Here is a 23,376-nt window from a genome sequence, read left to right on the forward strand (position 1 = left end):
CCCAGTAAGAAGGAAAGATCTGATATACACAGATTATTGTTGGCACAAATTTTTCTGCCTTGTTCTGAAAGACCTGAAGATAGAAAGTCTCCATGGTCATCTGAAAACAAATTTCAATGTTTGTGCTCTGTTCTGGTAGTTTTTCTTAGCATCCAACCTCATTCTGCTTTACTGTAATTTAAGCTCTTAATGGCTTACTTTTTTATTATGGATGTAGAAAACTATTTCTTCTCTCATTGAAGAGACTTTTAATTCCTCAACATACTTTAATAAATGTTTTAATAACATTCTTTGTCTTCTAGAAGCAAAACAACAGCAGTTTCTTCAGGTCATGTGAAGGAGATGGATATAGTTATATATATATATATATATAGTTATATAGATGGAATAGTTCTGCTTCTTTTTGGTATTCTCCTCTGGATTTTCCAATTGGTCTACATCTATTTTATGATATCCATGATTTATATTTCTGTGGAATACCACTGCCCTGCTGAGGATTTGCCTTTTTGACATCTGTACACCATTGTTAATCCCTGTTCAGTTTGGGATTCTCTACCTTTTCCACAGGACTGCTAGTCTGACCTTCCCTCATCCTGTACTTGCTAGTTAAAACTATTCCTGCCAAAGCAAAGTGCCCTGCAGTTGTCCTTAATGAGTTTCATCTAATTTTATTCAGATTATATCACCAATTTGTCAAGATCACTTGAAATTTTAATCCTGCCTTCCAGAACTCTTGCATTCAGTTCCAGCTTTGCCTCATCTACAGATTTAATAAATATGCTGTCTCTTCCATCACTGAGATCACTAAAGAAAACACTGGGAGGTCTGTCTCCATGTCTGTATCCCCAAACCATGATCCTGCTCATTAACTGTTCATTAAACATCATTCAGTCACTGGGGGCTGCCTGCTTGCTTGATGCTGTACAGGACATAAACACTGATACTATAAATTCTCCAGACCACAGAGAATCTTGAACTTTTACAACAAAACAAAGTACTTTGTAAGATGCAGTGGGAGCAGCTACCAGAGACAAGGCTGAAATTTTTTTTATTGCAGTCATTGACTATAGGATATCCAGATACAGTGGGCTTAGCTAATTTGAAAACCTGTCCTGAGTATTGGCCTCTCTGAATCTCAGAGAAGGAAAGACTTTTATGACCAAAGAATGTCTCAGCTTTGTACTCTGGCTCTTAAATCCTCCTATTCCTCCTAATATTCCCATGGACAAAGGTTGGTTGACTTGAGTGGGAGTCTGAGTCCCCCTTCTGTATTGTGCAAGTCACAGAAGAGAGAGTGGGCTCGCTCCCTTCCTCACAAAATACACAAGTAAATGCACACAAAACACATACCTAAGTAGTTATGGAAATAGACACCCTCATCCCAGTTCCTGCACACCCTCACTGCCACCTACCCTTTGGAACCAAGGAGAACAACCAGTGGGGATGCAAGTGGGGAGACTGGTGTTCCCCTTCATCCGTCCAGCAAATCTGAATGTTCTAGCCATATTTTTACAGCTTTTATTGATTTTTTTTTTTTTTAATCTCCTAGGAACATTCTCTGTGGGCCATTACAACAAGGACTAACCACAATAGTCTGCTTTTCTTAACTGGCTTTCACAGGGCCCCTAGAAATTGGCTTTGGTCCTTCAAAAATTTGTGGGCTGCAAGCTGAAACTTGTTGCACTCAGTCCCATTGTATATGGACCACCACGTCCACAGTAAGATCCTGCCCAGCTAAGAGCTGAAATTGCCTCCAGTATTTTCACCTTACGTGTCTGCAGTTCAGGTGGATTAACAGCAGCCATGTGCTTTCTCCCTCTTCTCTCTCCTGCCTTGTTCCACAAGCTGCTTACCTGTCAGCCTGTCTTCACACTGCAAACTCTTTGTCAGTCAGTGCCACCCTGCAGCATCCTTGCCCGTGTTGGACCTACCACCCAGGCTGCAGGACCTCCCTTTTGCTCCTTGCTGCAGGTGTTTCCCAGAGCCTGCTCCAGTGTGGCTTCCACTGCCTGCATTACTGGCCAACAGTCACAATGCCACTGTCACTCTCCTATTTTCCTTACGGTTCTAACTTCACCTTACCCTGCACATCCAGATTCACAGGACCCCTCTGATAACTGACATCACGTATTTATTGGAGCATTCACATGAATCTCTCCCTTCTCTGTCTTCATTCTTTTCCCAAGATTCTATTTTCCAATGTAACTCTTCTTGTTTTCATAGACTCTGTCTGTTTCAATATGATTTATCTCCTTCATTATTTTAAAATCATTTAAAATCACTGCAAGCTCTCTTTTAAAACAAGATAATACCAAAGCTCTTCAGTCTTGCTTTATAACTCAAAGCTGAAAGGCACAGTATTACTGTCATTTTCCTTGCTTTATCCCTTAATCACATCCTCCTTAGGAAGAAGGAGCAGTACTGAAAAGAGCACTCTCAACAAGAACTCACCAGTGGTTTAGGTAATAACAATAACACCTTTTTGATATATATTCTGTTCTTACTGTAATGCAGCCCAACATCCTGTTCAGTTGTTGGGGTCCTTATTTTTCCCCTACAGCTGTGTGTTATTCTGGGAGCACTGGGGATTATTTAAAGAGAATATTTGCCAGATTTATCAATTTACCTTTATGAACATTTGGGTCTCCTCATTCCAAGGGGAGCAATCATCCAAGCAAACACCAGCACTGTTCAGTGGCACTGCCTTGCTCTTTAGCTGGCTCTCTACCCAGTCTCCTCTCTGAACCTGACAGATTCCTCCATGGAAGCAATAAAAAGGCAGCTAAGGTGCTAAATACGAAAGATTGCAGGCATTAAAGGATAAAGTCACTGCAAAGCAACAGGTTCCAAGTATTTCTTGGCTAAGCACGTGTACACTAATGCTAGCTTAGGTGTTCACAGTATACTCCATTGTCAGCAATGGATTCCACACCTAATGGGCTTGGTTTCCAAAATCCATCCCTCTTCCAGGGCCTCGCTTCCATTTTTAAATGACCCAAGCTGGAGCTACTAAATTGTACTTTACTTATGTCCAGCTCCACACACAGAATACAAATCTCTTTTACCACAAGAAATGCTCTTCATCTCTCTGTTTTCTCTTCTGCCTAAGGGAGATCAATCTCTCTACAAATGCAAAACCAATCCCCAAATAATCCTCTGGGATTACACTGGCTCACAGCCCCTCATGCCACAGGGTCTCAGGCAGGAAGGATACATGGGCTGTCAGTCTACACCCAGAAAGAATCTGGTTGAACTCCCTGACCTACCAGAGCCATCAGGAAATCTCTCAGTGCCTCCCTTTGTAGCACAGGGTTCAGTGCTCTGTTATGTATCATGGCTATTGTAAGGATAATAGGAATGGAATAAAAATGACATGGTATAAATAGTAACAACAATGAAAGAAGAGAAATAAAAATAAAAGAAGCAAGATGAGATGTAATCTAAAGAGAGATATAAATTGTTTTTTGGCAGAAAGGAAATTATAAAGTCTGCAAGATACTATGAAATATTTAAACTGATTGTTGCCCAAAAGAAGAAATAAAAGCTTTTGACCAGACTAAGGAGATTTTTGGTATGTGATGGAATGGTAGGACAAGACTATCAGCCTTGCTGTGTGCCTGGAAAGAAGTGTCTCCCAACATTTTTTGGCTCAATTCAGAGTATTTAACTCTCAGATTGTTGTGAGAAACCCAGTGCAGTGCCCCAATATAGGGTGATGCCCTGTTCTGCATTGAAAACAGGTGTTCAGCTGGCTGAATTCTAGTGGAGCACAGGAGATTTGTCCCAGATTTTCTGGACATGATCTCTAGGTAATACTTGTCCTTGTTTTCAGATGTTTCAGTAAAATCAGGTAATAATTGTTCATGTACTGAGCCTTCTCTGAATGGACTGACAATAGATGTACAGAGCTGAGCTGTAGGCAGGGCAGAGGGGGATCCTGGCCAGTGTACCTGGGAGGTGACTGGAGCTGCAGTTCTGGAGCATTTGTTGGGACTGGGACACTCCAGCTGTGTCTGCAACCCACAGAGGTGCAGTCCCTGGGTGGGGATCAGGAGAACAACAGCCCTGATAACCCAACCACTCATTTCCTGAGTTTTAAAGCTGTGTTAGGTGAAGAACTACATTAAGAAAAACTCTGCACTGTGTTTATTCTTTTTAAATGGCTTTGAGATACAATTTCTTCAAAAGGTCCTATACAATCAATCTCCATTGTTCTGTATATATTTGCAGATGATAACAGCTTCATTAAAATATGGCTTGCTATTAACTGCAGTAAATATATAGCCTTAAACCTTAAAATGTAATGTAATTAAATAAGAAATATGAACCTAAGGAGGTTAAGTGCAATCAACCACTGACATACACATTTGATTTGAATTAAAAAACACACACAGAGGGAAATAAAGGGCCTCCGTACATACTTGGATAACAGGAAATCCCCTGGACATAAAAATGGTGAATTTAAGAATGGAGAATATAAAGGTCTAGTTCAAATTTAAGATTTTATGACTGAGGACTCCATTAAATCTTTGAACACTTACAGTAAAGAGTTTGGAATGCTTCCAGTCCAATTCTTTATGTTCTCACAAGTGACAGATTATACTTCTGAACTTCTATGGCAAAAGAAAGAAAGAGTGATTGTATTAATCCATCTAAATCTGCAGCTTGCTAATTAAGATGAAAACTATAACAATCTGTGCTTAGGTGAAGCACAGTATTTTTATAACCCAGCTCAAGACAGCATCACTAGCCAAGCCAAAAGTAGAAGATTTAAGCTCTCAAATTATTGAAGAACAATAAAATAATGAACCACTTAATACTAAATGATCAACAATCTCTATTAAATATGAACTCCTTCAGAGTGCCCAGTCTACTTTGCTTTTTATATTTCCAAGACATTCCTCATGGTGTTTAAAATACCAAGAACAGCACAGTGCTTCAAGCCCCACCTGCAGCAGTGGAAGGAGGTTCAGTCTCAGCAGGTCTGCAGTGGCAGCTCCCTTTCAGAGGGCCAGTCTGACACACGGGTTTTTGCGGCCCAGAGATATTACAGAGGGAATTTCAAATGAGGAGTTTGCAAGTGAGCCAAGCATTGGAAACTAATGCACTACTTTTACTAGGTTTTAAAGGGAATTGAGGCAAAATTATTAAGAATAAATATTTTAAAGCTTAGGGTGTAGAGTTAAAAATTCATCACTGCATCCAGGTACCTAAGCAAAGGAGCAAAGATTTTATTCCAGACTTCTCAAAACATACTAATTACTGGTATAAATCTGTTGTCACAAGTGGCATATTGCCAAGAGGTAATTGAGCCTTAAATGAAAATGAATGTGAGACGTGTGAAAAGACAGCTGATTTGACCCAGGATGTTAGCAGAAACATAATGCCTGGAAGGACCATGGGGTTAAGGAACTCCTGTGTTTGGCCATAAACTGCAAAGTTACACATAAGTCAAACCAGAGAATGAAACTGAGAGAAAACAAAATCTTCCTGTCAGTAGGCTCTCCTCTCCTACAGGGTACATGGCAGTCCCTCTAAAGACACTACACACTGCTTTGCTTTCTTTCTATGAAGTCATTGAGGGTCTGGCTTGAGTGAATAACCAGAACAGAGAACGTTAATAAATGCTGTCTCTTCCCAGACCAACACGGGTGGCAAACACCACAGCTGCCACTGAGAAATAAAGCTGACTTTGAAATTCTGTATTCAAAACAAAAAGCATACATGTCTAATAGAAGAGTATCCAAGATCCCTTATGAATTACAAATAACAATTAGCCTGTGATTGTCTTCTTTCATTACTTTCAGATCTGCCACCTCTAACAGCATTTTTAGCAAACATTAAGGAAGACTTTTCGCCCAGCCCAACAAGGCTGCCACACTCCTTCTAAGAGTAAATGTTGCCCAACACATGCCAGCACAAAATTCCTCATTTCTCATCATCAGGGTGTGCTTCTCTTTGCCTTCCCTCACAAACAGGTATTGGGAACACCAGGTTTAGGAGGTCTGACTAATGGTATGTATATATGCATGCTTTAATTCCATGTACATCTCCACAGCAGCCAAAAGGTCCCATCCTTGTCTCACTTGGCCATGTCCCCACTGGTCCCCATTACCTCCCTTCTGTTTGCATCAGGCTTTTGTGTAGTTTTTCAGTAAATGGGTTCATGGAGCTGATTATTTTATTTTCTTTTTTTATCCCAGAGGCATCAGGCTAGTTTTTAACTTAGTCTGTTCCATCTAAACAGGTAATTGAGAGGAAGCTGGATGAAGAACTGGGGATGTAAAGGAAGGCAAATACTATTCTTTGACTGGTGATACAAGTTAATGTCATGTGTAACAGAGCATATATCCACAGTGTAAATTAGAGTTCAGGCTCTGGCAGCAGGCAGTGAAGACTCCCCTAAACAGATGCTTCCAATGGTAATTCAGAATACCTAAACCAGAAATTTAAAACTAAACAGCATGAATATGACAAACCCAGTGTCTCAGTACTGTAATTCCCACAAAGAGTTGAGGTTCTATTTACAAATGCATATGATCTGGGCTTAAGCAGAAATACTTTTGCTTAATGTTTCTTTTTCCATGGAAAAATTGAAACCTTCCCCTGTGAGGGGCAGTGAAGACCCTCTGAAGGGCTCTCCTGCTAACACAATAAACATCTGTGGGTTCTTTCCTCCCTAATGCTGTTTTTCTAGGGGTCCCTCTCTGATGAATTAGCAGTCCCAGTAGATTGTGGCAAACAATCCCACACACCACATTTTAGGAAATGGTACTTCTTGGAACTGATTGGTTTGGTCTGCCTTAATGCAGGCAAGTTAACACCACATTATCAAATGGACTGAGGTCAACAACCTCCACCAGATGATCTGCTTGATCCTTTTCAGGCCAAAAGAAAAAAAAAAAAAAGGAAAAGAAAATGAAAAAGCTTGGATTCCTTACAGAAATCTGAGTGCTCCAAGCTGGAAGCAGTAGGCTTGGTCACTCACAGCCCACCCACCTACAGATCAAGATGGACTGGAACAACCTCCTCCATAAGCCAGAAAAGTGAAGGGGGTTGGGAGGTGGGAGGAAGAGTTTCATATTTCATGTACCACTTTTAATAGAAAACAGAATGTGGTGGGAGCTTGAAAGGAAAATAGCAAATCCCTGGAGATCCTAAGTGTTGGCCTTGCAAGTCAAAGCTGTCAATCACACCATGTGCCCTCCAACTCTACTTCTTGAAAGGAAGGAAAGGAAGGAGGAACAGACTGGCACATTCAGCCACTAGGTGTTACTGTTGCTCCACGGACTTTAGAATAAGGAAAACATCTATCAGAGGCGTCATCTGCAGCTGCACCTGAAGATTTAAACCACAGAAACAAACACTTCTGGATTCATGTACTGTAACTCAAAAATCAGAACACTTTGGTGTCCTTTCTTGGGGTGACCATAGAGGCAGACTGATGTTCCTTGGGTTTCTTCTTACATCTCTGCTTTGTTTCTCCATCTACAAAATGGAAATAAAGATGCTCATCTCCCCTGGGAAGGACTGTGAGGCCACAGATCAATAAGAGTTGAAGTCCTTGACAATCTGTTGGCATGAACAAAGCAATAAGGTTTTGCATGAGCTGTTCCTGTTTATTCCAGAATGGGTTTCCTGAGAGAGACTGAACTGAGTGTTACCCCACAGACTCATGACAAAGAGCAGGGCTGCACTGCACCCCTGTCAATGCACCTTAATGTCCTGCTTCCCTTTGGTCTCTTGCCATAGCTCTCCCCAAAGATTTTTCCAGAGAGCAGCCACACTTCATCCAAACCATCATTTACTTAATCAGCTACGCTTTGAGCCCCAGAGACACATCCCTGCCCTGAGCTTCTTAACCAACAAGCTTTGAGACTACAATATTGATTTTCTCCTGAATTTTTAGTAATGGGCTACAATGCTCAAAAATAGGTGTTCCTTCCTCTCAATTTCTGTATTCCATGCCTTGCCTCCAGGTGAACCAGTATAAATAAATGGTTGATGTAATGCAGGTCTCTGTCTGCACCCACTGAAGAGCTGTTTCTGCACACACACAATAAATGTCACGCAACACACAGCAACCAGGCAGAGCCTGCCCTTCATGGTGAGCTGTGCCATGTGGTTGTACTTCTAACCCAGGCAGCATTTTCACACACAACTGGAGTGCTCCAGGGCGTGTTTCCCAAAGTTTGGAAACATTGCTACAGTACATTAAACAAAGCACCAATACTGAGCCACAAAAGCTTATGAAAATTTTTTTTGAGTTGTTTTCATAGGAAAATTTTTATGTGCCACATTAAACGAAATACAATGCAAATTTAAAATACTGAAAGACTGAATGTCTTGCAAGTGCTCAAGTATTATCTGAAAGCTGACTGGCATTACATTTTACTGCTGCTTCCAGTAAAACCAGTGGGTCTCTACCTTGAAGGCAAATATCCTCTGATCTGCAAATGAGGCAAAAAACATCACTTGCCCTCATACAGCAACCACTGCATCTCTCACTGGCATTTCTAGAGCAAACAACAGTTTTATTAAAATATTATTGATACCTTCCACTGGCTTTTGAGGGAAGAAGGAGGATTTTCACAAGGAAAATCACCTGAAGATGATAATTTTTGCTTGCTACCAAAACATCATGGTGGAAAACTCACCATCTAATAAATGCAAGACATAAAGACCATTACCAGCACTGTCTGGAAGTAGTTCACTTACTGCTGGGGCTTCCTCTCTGCTGCAGTCTGACAAAGAGTTTTAAATCAGTGAAGGAAAATGATTCACACACATGTGCTCTCAGCAAACAATACATCAGGCACTAACATAGCTTTACCCATATGCCTAAGGCAGATGCTGATAACATCAAATGTACTTGACTTAGATGCCTTTGAAAAGTTATCCTAAATGGCTTGAAAGCTTAATTCCCACTTTCTAAAGTGACTTCAAACCCTAAATCACATGGATAAATCCAAAAATTGCACCCTTAGTCAGCTGTGCTCTCCTTACTCTTCAGTGGCTAATATAAACATACAAAGACCCTATCTGACACTCCATCTAAAAATTAATCCTAATTGCTTTCTGGGCAGCTGCACAAACAGCCAGTTTTACCCAGTTTCAGTTACCTCTTATGCTTTATTTCCCCTTCTTCTGTGCTGGTGTCCACAATAGGACCCTTCATAACACATTTCTCCTCATGTGCTAGTGTCAGCTAATACCATATGCCAGCTGAGGCTGTCCTGGTTCTTCTCTCTGGGCCACCCTTTCTGTCTTTCATTTGGAAGTCGTGGGTCTGAAATGTGGAAAACAACAAAGCTGAGGAAAGAATTAACTATGAGTTGTCCCAGCTCAATGTGAATTTGGTCCCGAATCACACAGAACACAAACAGAAAGCACACATCTATTCTGCTACAGCAGAATCAAATTAATGGGTAATTGCAGCTACTGCTTTTTCATTGTCTTAGTCCCATGAACCTGAAAAGAAAGGGCTTTGTGATATTTAAAATACTGTGTGAACATCGGGATGCCACTGCCACACTGAAGCACTGTAAACTATCCCTACACAAGGAGTGAAACAACAAATGAGTCTCCACTGTGATAGAGAAGACTGTACCCCCTCAGTGAGAGCAGAGCATTTCTGGTTCACATTTATTAGCAGCACTGGTAATAAACATTTACATTGTGGTAGCGCCTAGAGGCCCTATTTGAAAGCTTGTCTAGAAGTGCTATTGTACCTGGGCACTAAACAGCTCTGAAGCAGCACATCTGTCTGCCAGATGTTTTATTTTCTTAGAAGCTGCCATTTCAAAAAGCCTCTTGCCTCCCCTAACAAGCCTTAATAAGAATCTTCAAGAGCTTGGCTTCATCATTCTTCCAAGGAGAATCTGCAGTAAAAATTGCAAAGAAACAAGGAAGGAGAGCACTGCTGGAGCTAGTGAGGGACACCAGAGCAGTGCAGAATGGCCTGAAGACCACATTGACAGAGGGCTCTGGGAGAGGGCCCTGACCTCTGCCTGTTTCACCCCTCCAGGGCTGCCTGCCAGGGCACTGAGGCCAGTGCAGGAGCAGCATTGCATGGATGTGGCCAGCAATGGGGTGCAGCAGTGGGCTTGGTGGTGTCTATTCCATCTTTCATTGACTTTTAGACCCTGAAAGGTTGCACAGGAGCCATAGGCTTTATCTTCTCATGGTTCAAAGACTGGTATCTATGGGCAGAAAAACAGTCTGAGAGGGACTTTCCACTTTCTCCCACTTCTGCCCTCAAAAGTCATCAGCTGTTCCTCCTCTGCTCAGTGCTCAGGGGTCACACAGCTCAGTGGCTGGAAATCCTGTCCCCGGCTGAAAGCAGCAGCTGGGAATGCCAGGAGGATTTCCCCCTTAGCAAAGCTGCCCTGGGCCACAGCAGCACGTGCATTGTGAAGGATCCCTTTGCTCTTTTGCTGTGACACCACATTTGTTCCAGCAGACCGATGGGCAGGCCGGGCAGAGCAGGGACAGTCGGGGAACAGCGAGGGGACCTCACACACACAATTCACACAGAGAATGACTGGGTTGGAAGAGACCTTCAAGATCATCGAGTCCAACCCACGCCCTAACACCACCTCAACGAAACCCTGGCACTGAGTGCCACATCCGATCCAGGGATGGTGACTCCGCCACCTCCCAGGCACACCATTCCAGCACTTTACCACTCTCTCACTAAAAAACATTTTCCTACCATCCAACCTAAATTTCTTTTGGTGCAGCTTAAGACTGTGTCCTCTCGTTCTGTCAAGCAAGAACACTGCGGGGACAGAGCAGGGACGCTGCGGGCACAGTCTGGGGACACGAAGGGGACACAGCAGGGAGGCTGCGGGGACGGAGTGAGGACACAGCGGACGGACACGAGGACGGAACGGGGACACTGAGAGAACGGAGAGGCGACATGAAGGGGACAGAGCAGTAAAGAGAGCGCGGAAAGAGCGGTAACGGAGCGGGGACACGAAGAAGACACAGCAGAGACACGGACCGAGCGTGCACACCCCACACGCCCGAGCACCGCCTCACGCCCCGCCCCGCCCCGCCCGCCCGTCACGTGACGGCGGCAGAGCCAATGGCCGCGCGCTCCCGGCGCGTTGCCGGGCAGCGGCCGCGGGGGGGCGCCGTGCCCGCCCGCCATGCTGAGGGTCAAGGTGCTGCTGGTGGGGCCCCGTGAGGTGAGCGCGGGCCGGGAGCCCCGGGAGCACCCGAACGGCACCGCCGAGCCCCGCGGGGTCACTGCGGCGACAGGGAGGGAGGGAAGGAAGGAGGAAGCGGGACCAGGCCTGGACGCACCGGGGCTGAGCGGGAGGGATGGCGCGGGGGGCTTGGGTGAGCACTGACGTTGTGGCTTTGGCACATTAAATTGCTGTGCGTGTCCTGTCTTTCACCTCCGCGTTGTGCCAGGCTGGAAAGTCTGTGCTGGCAAACTTCGTGTCCGAGAGCACGGAAGGGATCTGCAGCTACAGCCCCACGCAGGGGGTCAGGTGAGCGAGAGCCCCGAGGGCCCCGCGCAGTGCTGTGGGTGCCATCGCATCCCACTGTGCATCCATCATCCCCGCAGGATCCTGGAGTATGAGAAACCAAACCTCAACGGGAACAACAAGGGAGCTGCGTGTCGATTCGAGCTCTGGGATTGCAGTGGTGATCAGAAGTAAGCCAGCGTTGTTACTTCCTCCAGGTTACAGAACTCCTGATAGTTCTGTTTACAAGATACTCAAGGCACAATCCAATGATCTGTTTGATATGAGGAGTATTCCTGACTCTTTACCCCAATATATTTTTATAGTTTCTGCTGTAAAGCATCCAACACTAGGTACTCTTTGCCATGATCACTGCTGAACTCTGTTTTGGATAAGGACTGACTCAAACAGTAAAGTACACAACTCCTGGAAGGAAGTTACAGATACAGGAGACAGAGGCCCACTCTGTAGTTGCCTTCATCTCCATTAAATTATGTGAGTGGACTTCAAACAATGTATGCATATGATTGAGGCCTTAATTTCTAAAAGATGGAATTGAGAATGTTCCATTCTTAGGGCAATGTTAAATGAAGTTTATATGAGCATTTGACCAAATTCTACATTGTCATCAAATCAGAAAATCATGGGATCAACTATCATAATAGATAAATCAAAATACTTGGAATATTATATATAACTTGCAAGATTACTGATGTTAAAAAGGCACTTAATATGTTCTTGAGAAGGGGAAAAAAACTTGAGGAAATTTCAGTGCATGTTTCTTCTCTACAGCTGTCAGTCTTTCCATTTTCTGTGTTTTTCAAGGTTTGAAACATGCTGGCCAGCCCTGATGAAGGACTCTCATGGTGTAATAATAATCTTCAACCCTGAGCTGCCCAGCCACCTGAAAGAAATTGAGATGTGGTACTCGTGCTTCGTGCAGCAGCAGCCTCTGCTTGACAGTCAGTGTCTCCTGGTGGCACATCACAAGCCTGGCAGTGCAGGGGACACAGAAAACCTGTCCTTGGGTAAGGAGATGGAAAACTCCATTTGTAGCTCAGAGTTTTTGATTGATCTTTGTGTCTTTAAAATTGTTAATACCTCGTGGCTTGCATTTTTCATCTAAATCTGTTGATTAAAGAACTGTTATTAAATTAAAGTGCTTGGCAAAAACAGAAATAATGGATTTCAAAGGTGAGTAATACACCTAGGGAAGGGAAGGGAAGGGAAGGGAAGGGAAGGGAAGGGAAGGGAAGGGAAGGGAAGGGAAGGGAAGGTTTTAGTGGCTGCTCTAAGTGTGTATGCAGCTGAGCCAGAAACTAGAACTCTTGCCATATTCCTCATGAGCCATAGTTTGGTTCTTACATTGGATGTTTTTTTGGTAACAGACACTTTTGAGGACATTTAAGTCTGTATTTTGCCAGCCAAAAGAACAGGAGAAATAAATGGCTAACGAAATAGCCTTTTATTTGAAATAAAAGGCTAATGAGCTGCATCTTAAAATTAGCAATAGTTACCTTAGATACTGCAAAATTATTTGTGGCTGTTTATGGCTGTGGAAACACACTCTCCCTTCTGGGCAACCTGTTCCAGTGTTTAAACAAGCACATGTTTGTTATAGGCATTAATATATTAATATATATTTAATACAACAATATCATTCCATAATTTTGAAATAATCAAAGAGTATCATATCACTTTAATAATAAAAGTGCAGTCCAGTGCTCAATTTGTTTAATTCTGCTTAACTGAATGTGAGACCAAAACCAGACTTTATGCTTCAATAATAATAAACTTTGAAGTTAATTTGATTGTGAATTTAGTCTGGCAAAAAGCTGTATTTATTTGCAACACTGACAAACTCTGCTGCATTTCTCCTTGCCCTGCTCTGTGTTATCTGGGTTGTCAAACATTGTGTTACTGAACTCCAGCTGAGCTGTCTTATGATTGTGACTATTTCTTTTATAAGAGGAATATACCTAATTATTCTTACTTCTTTTCAAAGCTTATCCACTGAACAAGCTAAAATTGATCCATTCCAACTTAGAAGAAGATCCTGAAGATGTTCGGATGGAATTCATCAAGTACTTCAAAAGCATTATCACTATAATAAATGAGAGCAGAGAGAGGGAAGAAATGTCAATTATCTCATAATATTAAAAAAGATACTGAACAAGGAAGAAAAAATACAATTTTCCCTTTGTAAGCTATACTATCCTGTGAACAGAGCCTCCCAAGGAGAATTTGCCAGGCTACAAATACTTCAGCCTGTGAACAAGGGGTGACATCAGGTGAACTGTGCTGTCAAGGAGATGGCTGCACATCCAGGAATTTGAGTAACTTTGTAGCTGCACTTTGGCATCAGAGGCACAGGAAGGTGTTACTGTGTTAGTGTGGCCCAAAATACAAACGCATGGGCCATGTCTTGAGAATTCCTCTGTGCAGGACTGCTGGGAGAAGAAGGCCTGACAGAACATAAGACACTGGAGTTCTGCTGAAGCATCTGGGCAAAGCGCTCATGTTAGCTGCTGAAGGCTTGTCTTTGGAAGTCAGTACAAACTGATTGGAAGAGAGATCTGAGAAGTCGTGGTGTAGAATCCACCATGTGGATTTTTATGTTCCAAGATGTCCTTGTCTTTCCCTTGAGGAGAGCACATGGCACAGCCATTGCCTTGGCAGGACAGAGCAGGTTGCAGTCTTTCTCAAGACTTAAGTTTTTCTTCTATTCCAACAAAATGAACACATTGTGAGGACAATGTTTAGGTCTCTCTGGGAGGAAGGAATTGAAATCTTGGTTTAATGCAATATTCTGACTTAGGTCAGGAGCTCCAATAAGTTCTGCATTCTCCAGAGGAGGAAAAGCTGTTTCAAAACTTTACTGTTCCCTGTTGCATTGAAGTAAGTGGTTTCATAGATAATTTACTTTCTGATTTGTTTGGTTTGCACTCATTCCTGTTCTTTGTGTGTTTTGCTGCAGAAGACATTTTTTTGTATCGTGTATTACTAAGGCAATAAAAACATTTTAAAAATGCATCTTCTTTGTTCTCAAAGGGGAAGTTAATTATGGGTTTGTGGAACTCTTAGCAACTTGTTTCATTTTTAGTAAGGAAAATAGTGATAAAGTTGTAATACATATCAGCCTACAACAAGAGACATTTTCAAAAACTGGGACCCAAGTAGCCAAAGGAATGACACCACATTGACACAGTCATTCAGTAAACATCCTTTAGAGAAAGTGTGTTATAAACCAGGAAGTACTTCATGTATTTTAGTGCAAGAAAACAGAAGTAAGAGATTCTGTGGGTTTTTTGGTGATCAAGCTTAATTGATCTACTATTTTTCCTATTTTCATAGTTCTTCTCTGAGCAGTGAGTAGCCTGTGCAAGTGGCATGTGAGGTGAAAGATTAAAAGCTCTCTGAATAGTTCCTGTTCTGCCATTAAAGCTAAAAGATACAGTTGGTTCTGGGAGGCAAAGAGGGTGGTACTGAAGGACAACATCATTGAGAGAAAGGACACCAGGAAATAAACAAGTGAAATAAGCTGAAAAAGATGAAAAGAATAGGTTGGAGGAGAATAGTGGGAGGTTGGCATTTCAACATCTGTCTTACTTACACGGCTTTTGAACAATCAGGCTTTCTGTGCTTGCAATCAGTGTCATAGGGTGGTCTGTTGGAAGCAGTTATTAAAAATACACAGTCTAACTAGAGAACAGTTTTTTACATGCTGCCTTAGATTACTTTTTCCTTGTTTCCAGCTGTGTGGTGCTGGAGCCAATTTTTAAAATATACTGCCTTAATAAATTCAGTTTTTTCCCAACAGCAATATTGTGATGTTCACTGGTAAATGACTGGTGTGAAACCTACCAGATATTTTACTTGGAATGTAAAACTCTTTGGGTGATTCCAGGGTTGAAAAGTCAATGAACTCTCCTGTTCACCACCTTACTTCATATAAAATGTCAATCATGATCTTAGTTTAAACTAAAAAAAAAGTTGTAAGTTACAGGTATCTATAGACTGCAACACACTGTTCATCAGAGAAGAAAAATAGTGTTAGAAAACCAAAGACAGATGTCTAGACTCAACTTTGTATCATCCAAAAAGGTCATAATACACAATATGGAACATCATTCATAAAATCTGGCCAAGAAATGAATTTCTGTCACTGCTGAAGAGCAGTAAAAGCATAGACTCATGCAAAATTAATCCTTAGTACTGGAGAAGATAACAGAGAAAGTATTTATTCGGAAGTATCTCTCATTAATGATTTACAAAGGCCGTCAGGGACACCCAGCTAGGAGAGAGGTGTGGGAATGCCAAGGAGCACCCACGGGGTCTCTGCCTCTGCCTTTCTGGGCTCTCAGAGCCTGCAGGGCCCCAGGAGATGCCACATCCTGGTGTTACTCAGACTGTGTCTCTGTGCCTGAAGCCAGGTGGTTCATGAGGGGCTCTTCTGTGCTCTGTCCTATTTCTGCTTGGGAGGCCAAGGAAGTGCCAGGCAATTGTAAAGGAAACTGGGAGCATGTGGCAATCAGCCACAAATCAGCTGGCAAGCTGTGTGCTTGGGCGTAGGAACAGTCTAGGAGCAGAGGAGAACAGCAGCTTTGCAGCAAGAGCACTCTTATTTTATTCTTCCATGCTGAGGACCTCACCACCATGCTGGGAAGTTTGTAAAGGCTTTTTGGAGTGGCTGTTCCAAGAGAAAGGCAGACAACCAGTGAAATCTGTCAACTCCTCCAAAATGTAGCCTTCTCCAGGTGTCCTCAGTCTCTCAGGGTGAACAGGTCATGTCCCCTTCTCATCCTGTCAGCAGCCATGAACTCCAAACCCTGGCTTTGTATCAGCTGTGCACAAATTGGGAGTCTCCAAGTTCCCTATCCCTTTCTGTGGATCCCTGTCCATACTGGAATTCAGTGGGTATTTTTTCCAGTTGTTTTTCTGTCATGGTTTTGGGAGCTGAGGCTGGAATCAGGAGCATAGAACATTTTAGATATTAATTAATCCAAATAAATTTAGCCTCCAGAGTACAGAATTCAGAGTTTCCAGGATATGCCAACCATGCAGTGAGAAAAAAAACCTGTCACTTCAACAGAAGTTATTCAGGTGCAACATTATTTTGGCACTGAGTAATGATAATTCTGACAGCTTAATTCATTTTGTTTATGATGTACAGAAATGGTTTTCAAAGTTTTATTGTTGTATAGCTACAAAACCCTTTATAGCTGTACATGAGTTCTACTCACCTCCCATGAAAGCAGTTAGGACATCATTGCTCTGGACAGCTGATCTGTCTGGACAAAGAGTCAGCATGGAAATTTGATAGGGAGTCAGAATCAGAGGAACTCTGCAGGGCTAAAATGCAGGATTTCAAGACTTTAGGGTTACACCCATGAAGTTAAAGACTGTGGCTACTTTGCAGGCAGGTCATTGAAGATATTTAAGCTCTTCAGTTGTAAGAGTTTGCTCAGGTTACCTCTTACAAGCTGTTTTCTGCACACACAGAACATTGTGAAGCCAGTAATTCCTGGTGAGGATGAGGACAGTTACAGGCAGTGCTACCCAGATGTGTGACTTGTTTACAACTAAACTTTGGGAGTAGCAAAGCTGAATGAAATACATTTGGACCTTACCAAAAAAAATGCAGCTTTCTTTTCAAGTCATATATTTTGAAGGCCAGGCCTTTGGTCTCAGTTGCTCTCAGCAGTATTGTTCTAATGGACACAATAGACATAAGAAATCCCACGTTCCTATTTCTATTATTGTGCTGCCAAGTGACTAAAGGGAGTCATGTAGGCCCCCTCATTGAAGAGTGCCCATCCATGCTGGGGTTTTGCATGCTCATTTAAAAATATCTAGGGTGCTGACACAGAGATGCTTTAAGAAACAACTTCTAGAAGGTATCCAGGACCTCTTAAAAACACATCTTAACTTTCCAACAGGAGTACCTTGGTATATGGCTATGGAGGTCACTTGCATTTCCTCTTAATCATTTCTTCAGAATTATCTACTGGTGGAATACTTGATGCAGCAAAGATCTGCCAAATACCAATTTACCTTGTTGAGAAGTTGCCTTCCCCAAGACTCTGGAAACACTGCAGCAGTAATTCCCCCAGCTTCAGTCAGTGCTGTGTGTGCACAGACACCATGGCACCCAGGAGTACCCGACACCATGTGCTGCTCCCTGAGCAGTGCAGGGGTTAACTCCCCTGTACAAAACAAGCCTTTTGTCACTTCAGGTGTGCATTTTTGCATTGATCCATACAGATTATTTACTTAGGACAAGTTGGGTGACTGAGCTTTGCATAACTAGACACCTTGGAAAGGTACCTGCTTAGAATTTGCTGAAAATACTTCACAAACTACAGTAGGAACCTCTCACCTCATGCTGGAATCACCACTGTGATGGAAATGGCTTGTTCAGGTTTGGCCACCCATGCTCAAAACACACTGAATCAGGAAAAGGCCACTGAATGGCTAAAGAAGAAAGAAACAATCGTATAAGAAGTGTTGCACTCTAGCAACATAGAAGGGGATATCCTTGATGTCTGCAAATAAATCACAAAGGAAGAAATCCACTGCAATTACTTGGACATAAGGTAGCAGGAGCAATCAGAAGAGCAGAAATGTTGTTGAAAAAGGGTTGGACCATTGTAACTAAGGTACACAAACCTAACTATAAACAGAGGAAATCTAATGCATTATGTTTGTGTGTAATAATCTAAACTAAAAGGCAGCTTTGGCACAATAATAAATGTCAACAAACTAGCCAACCAATAACTCTAGTCTGGAAGTTAAAGAAGGTTTCTAACAGAGTGGGGAAAACCTAGTTCCATAACAGTGTTTAATTAGCAGTTTATGGTAGATTGTCACTGGACTTGATCCTTCTATTCTGCCTCTTATGAAAACAAGAGACTGATTGTTTTTTTTATTATTCATGCAGGTATTTTTCTGCAGAGGCGGCAGTGAACCAGAACATCAGCTCCAAACTTCCTTGAACTTTGAGGAACTTGGATTCTGATTTGTGCTCCCCAGCTGGAGATCAGCTGAAGACATAGGTTGTATTTACACATATGCAGAGGAAATGAAGCAGTTTTATCGGCTCACACCAGAAGAAAGATAACACAAATTTTCTCACATGAGTCTCACTTTAGAGAGTACTGCCTGAAGATGGGCACTGGGTTTTGCTTGCATAACTGTCAGACAGAAAAAAAAAAAAGCCACGTTCTGCTGAGTTCTATTGTTTCTCCCTCCTTTTGTAAGGAAATTAAAGCCTATTTCTCTCCTAGTTCCATGAAATCTATCTGAATCCTGGTAACAAGTCTCTGAGAAATTGCTCAGAGGGAATAACAGACAAGGGTACACCCTCCACTGCTATGTTACTGCTCCATGAGTTCCAGACAAAGCATTTCTTGTGGTTTGGCAGCAAGCATCTACTCCTAAAACCCTGGGATTGCATTGTTCTTTACATGTCAAAAGTTGATTTAGTACCCACAGGCACAGATTGCAGGGTCCCTGTTTTTAGGAAGGATCTTCAGGTTTTGTAGACTGCTGGGGTCACCTCTCACAGCCAGTGGCACCATTTGGGACAGCCACACCCAAGTGGACTGTAAAGAACAGGCCCTCAGGTCTGCCCTGCAATGAATATTCAAGGATTTTTATCCTGACCTAGGTTAAATGGTAATACTCCAGAAACTGAGCAACTGACTGCCAGGCCCATAATAACAACTCTGAATCATTAAATAAAGATACCTCTTCAGGATAAATTATTGTTAAGGCTCCAAAATAGTTCTGCTGTGTTTGGAATTCTAATAATGGTAGGCAAGCTTGACTGGAACCTCTAATGATACAAAGATCTTGCAGTCTTGCTTATCTGTAGCTAAGTTAATGAGCCTGGGACACAAACACAGCTATTATGAGGCCCTTCTGCTCAGAATGGTGTATCTTGACTTTTAAAGCAGATCATTAAAAGTAATATCTAATGAAAACTCCATCTGTTTTCCATTGAGCGTACACTTGGCTTTTTTCTTTTTTATTCTCTAAGGCTTCATGAAGCTTTGCAGCACACAGGGCTGACACTGTCACATGCTAACAGGACAAGCCAGCCCTTGATGCAGTTCCTTTGTGCAGGGAAGTTAAATATTGGGTATATCTGGATCTATTAACATAAAGGTAACCTTTTGCACCTTTAATTTTTTTCATATCCAGGAACTGGAGAAAGATGCACAAATATGAAGTGGTGTAATAAATTTTAAGTCACACAGACCTACACAGAACCAAATCTACAGACCATAAATGTTATTTTACACTAAAGCATTAGCAATAAAAGCTGAGACTTGCCACTCTGTTCTCTCTCTTTTACCCAGCTAAATGGGAATTTCTGAGCCCTGTTAAGACACAGGGTATAAGATACAAAGTTGTGCAGTTGTGATCCCTACAGACACTCTTACAATTTCTATCACGTGAAACTACAGAAGCCAAACACATGCACATGCAGTTTCCATTACTAAATAATTCATTTGCCAGTCCCAGAAAAACCTGGTAGTATCAGATACACAAACACTTTATGCTAAGTGCTGTTAAAGCCTAGTTTCCAACAGACTTAAGTCTCAAGGATTTACTCAAGTGAAGATTTTCTGTCCTCTTCTAAGGGTTTTCCTCCCTTATTCCCTATACAGACATGGCTACCTGCAGTAATTAATTTTTTAGGAATTTCACAGAACAAGAGAAACATGCCTAAACTGACAATGGAAATTAAAAGGTTTTTTCCCATCCAAAGAAGGAAATTCTGGAACAAACACCAAATAAAGTGGGAAACTGGGAGAATAGGAGAGACAACAAGGAGGAAAGAGCATATTTTTGAATAGCACCAAGCTGTTTATGAAAAAGATTGGAAACTTGGCTCACTACAGGAGCAGAGGACTGGACTCAGCAATCCAAAAGATAATTTTAATTCTACATTTCCTTCACCAGAACTGGTGATAGAATAGATAATTTTTCCTTCAGAATTAGTTTTCTCTGCACTTGTCTGTGCAAACATGTAAGTTAAAGTGCATGTCACCTCTTTCCCATGCTCCAGCAAGGACAATAAAAAGAGAATGTGACCTCTTGTGTGGCCCGTAACAAGCATAAATTAATGATGACTTAATATGCATTCAATGTGGGAAAAAGTCCCATATTTCATACAGCTTTATAAATAAAGCATATCTTCTATGGTTGATCACAAATAAACCAGCAGAGAATCAAACAGGTAATGTGAAAATACAAAGTAATAAAGATTTATTCTTACCTTTTGCTTTTGTAAGAAAATGAGACTCATGTTTATGTTTGTTTATATGAATTGGCCCCAAACAGTGTAGGAACTGGTTCATAATTCCCACTCAGATTTTTAGAACTTACGATATTTAATTTCTGCAAGTCTGTGAAAACTGACAGCCAAGTTGAGACAGATTATTCATTTCTCTTTGAAGAAATAGGCTAAAATGAATTAAATTCCCATTAGGCATCAGAGAAACCATGCCTAAACACAATCCAAGATATAAATCCATAGGAAAAAAATATTTCACTGTTTGCAGAACTACTTGTATTGAAGGAGATCACAGAGATATAACATCACTATGACAGAATCTAATCACCACTCAACAAACTTTTTGGAAACAAGTCAGCAACCACATCTGCTTCACCAGAACCACAGCCTCATGTGACAGGAAGCTTATTAGAGACCCTGTCTCTCATTATTTTGTTTTTGCTTATAACTTCTCAGCGTGAATATTCAACATTGCAAAACCAAGCAGCTTCCTTTACAGACCATCCAGAAAGGAGAAAAAAAAATTGTGTCAAACATTCCAGATCCTGAAGAAATTGATGCCTGTGGAGCTATGGATTTCTACCAGCAAAACATCTGGCACAAAACAACATTAAACATGAATAACTTACTCCTCTTTCGCCTTACCATTGGTGTGAAGCAATAACTCCTCTGAAGTTTTCTTGATGTATCAAGCCTGAAAACAAGACAAAATAGAAGAAATCCAGCCCTTTAAACAGAGCAAGACATCTTAAAGGAATGTAACTCAAAGTACCTTATTTTCTTAGTAGCAGAGAATGTTACATTGTGAGACATTTTTCTTAGTTACTATACATGAAACAGTTGCTTTACAATTCTCTCAATTGTGCAATTGAGTTGAATTCCCATTTGGTGCTCTTTCATAGCTTTGGTCATAGATCCAGGAGTCAGAGCCTCTAAGCAGGTAAATTTGGTAAAATTTACAGGGAAAAACACCACTCATAGGAAAATCTGTCCAGGAGTGAAGCCAAATGTCCAAAGTCTCAGCCAGGGTAACAGTAGCTCTGTGTACTCAGCCTTCCTTAGCGGAAACATTTCCTAAAGTGAAAGTATTAATCTCAAACACTTCTAAATTGGGTGGTTCATATGCACCAGCCTGTGACTCACCTCTGCAGTCACAGTTGGGGATGTGAGAGCCTGCCCCTCCTCACTGTGCCCAGCAGTGGGATGATTTTGGGAAGACCAGGGCTGTGGAATGTTGTGTGACTGCAATATGGGCACCTCCATCTGTCGAGTGGCATCAGTCCCATGACACACCACAGCTCCTGTTTTCACATTCCTCAGCTCTGCAGGAGTTTTCCTTGCACAGAAGGCTGGGCTGGCAGTGGCATTTGGAAGTGCTGAGCTGTGGGGTAGCACTCACCTTCCCTGGCAGGCAGGTGTTGCATGGATATATCCCCACGAGGGCCCTGTGGTGGGCAGGCACATTTTACACAGACCAAAGCTCTCAAACAGGGTCCCACTCTGTAGACACATCAGACAATATCTTCCAAAAACTCTGGATAACCTTTCTTTCTTCTTTCTCCATCACCTTGTGGACAGATAAAAAACCTTTCAGGGAGATCTTAAGTCGGTGTTGCCATTACAACCCCACAGATGTCAAAGTGATTTTTACACTCTTTCTGCTCAGCTAATTGCCAAGCCCCAGCAAAGGCACTTTAATGGGTTGCACCAGGCAATAAACCATCATCTATTGGCTCTAGCAACAAGGAAGGAAGAGAGGGAATGCAAAGCTGGAACAAAGCACAGACCCAGAGCAGGTCCAAATACTTACAGAAACTGATTTATTCAAATATTTGATACCAGATGTTCTATTCAGACTACTTTAACAGACCTCCACAGAACATTAAATGCTTCTTGTGTTTTCAGTATCCAGCCCACTCCATCTGGGCACTTCTGCCACAGGGCACAAACAAAACACTGCTTAATATTAATCAAAGAAGTGAGTTTTGCTCTCTTTGCAAGTTCAATATAAAAAGAGTAAGAGCAAACATATGCTAAGCTGTTCCTGGGAACACTGAACACAACAGAGGAGTTGTCTTGGATTACAGCATTTCCAAATTATGCCCAAAGTCTTGTTTTGGGGAGGGTATATTAGTGATATGTTACCACAAATATTGTGATAAACTGGAGCACTCTTCATCTCTGATTAATAAATATCTGGTTCATAATATACCAAATTAATATTTCTTTGCTTTTCTAGAGTTTCCACAGATTATTGCATAGCTCCTAGTCCACAGAAAAGTTGCATCCTTTTTCTTGGACATCTATTTGGGTATCACTTCTTTACAGATCATATTATTTTTTGTCTGTGCCCATTTTTAGCCCCATGGACTCCTTGTTCTCCTGTTAGTTCCTTCTCTCTAGCCCATTAACAGCCTGTGGCCATATGTAGTAAAAATTACTACTTAGTGCACACATCTGTGCAAAACCTTTCTCCAAATTATTTTAATTCTTGAAATCCAGGATTACGTACATTTGTCAAACAGTACCAGGCTGCTGAGACTGTGCAGTGGCAGCTGAGGTCACGTCTCCTTTATTTTCTCAGCTGCCAGTGCA

General features: G+C 41.9%; 1 protein-coding gene across 1 annotated transcript; it reads left to right on the top strand.

Moving 5' to 3' along the window:
* The first annotated feature begins 11,097 nt into the window (after positions 1 to 11,097).
* IFT22 (intraflagellar transport 22) lies at positions 11,098 to 14,510 on the top strand. Its single transcript, XM_041482873.1, has 5 exons — positions 11,098 to 11,192; positions 11,422 to 11,501; positions 11,579 to 11,668; positions 12,303 to 12,505; positions 13,483 to 14,510. The coding sequence occupies exons 1-5, from the start codon at positions 11,154 to 11,156 to the stop codon at positions 13,629 to 13,631; spliced, it is 561 nt and encodes a 186-aa protein (XP_041338807.1). The 5' UTR covers positions 11,098 to 11,153; the 3' UTR covers positions 13,632 to 14,510.
* The last annotated feature ends 8,866 nt before the right edge of the window (positions 14,511 to 23,376 follow it).

Source organism: Pyrgilauda ruficollis, unplaced genomic scaffold (assembly GCF_017590135.1).
Source record: "Pyrgilauda ruficollis isolate IOZ18807 unplaced genomic scaffold, ASM1759013v1 scaffold59, whole genome shotgun sequence".
Taxonomy (NCBI): domain Eukaryota; kingdom Metazoa; phylum Chordata; class Aves; order Passeriformes; family Passeridae; genus Pyrgilauda; species Pyrgilauda ruficollis.

Bases quoted from the DNA above. Each gene is read 5' to 3' on its own strand.
- IFT22 (XM_041482873.1), top strand. From the start codon at position 11,154: ATGCTGAGGGTCAAGGTGCTGCTGGTGGGGCCCCGTGAG. The intron at 11,502-11,578 runs GTGAGCGAGAGC...TCATCCCCGCAG, and splicing joins AGCCCCACGCAGGGGGTCAG to GATCCTGGAGTATGAGAAAC. The intron at 12,506-13,482 runs GTAAGGAGATGG...TTCTTTTCAAAG, and splicing joins CACAGAAAACCTGTCCTTGG to CTTATCCACTGAACAAGCTA.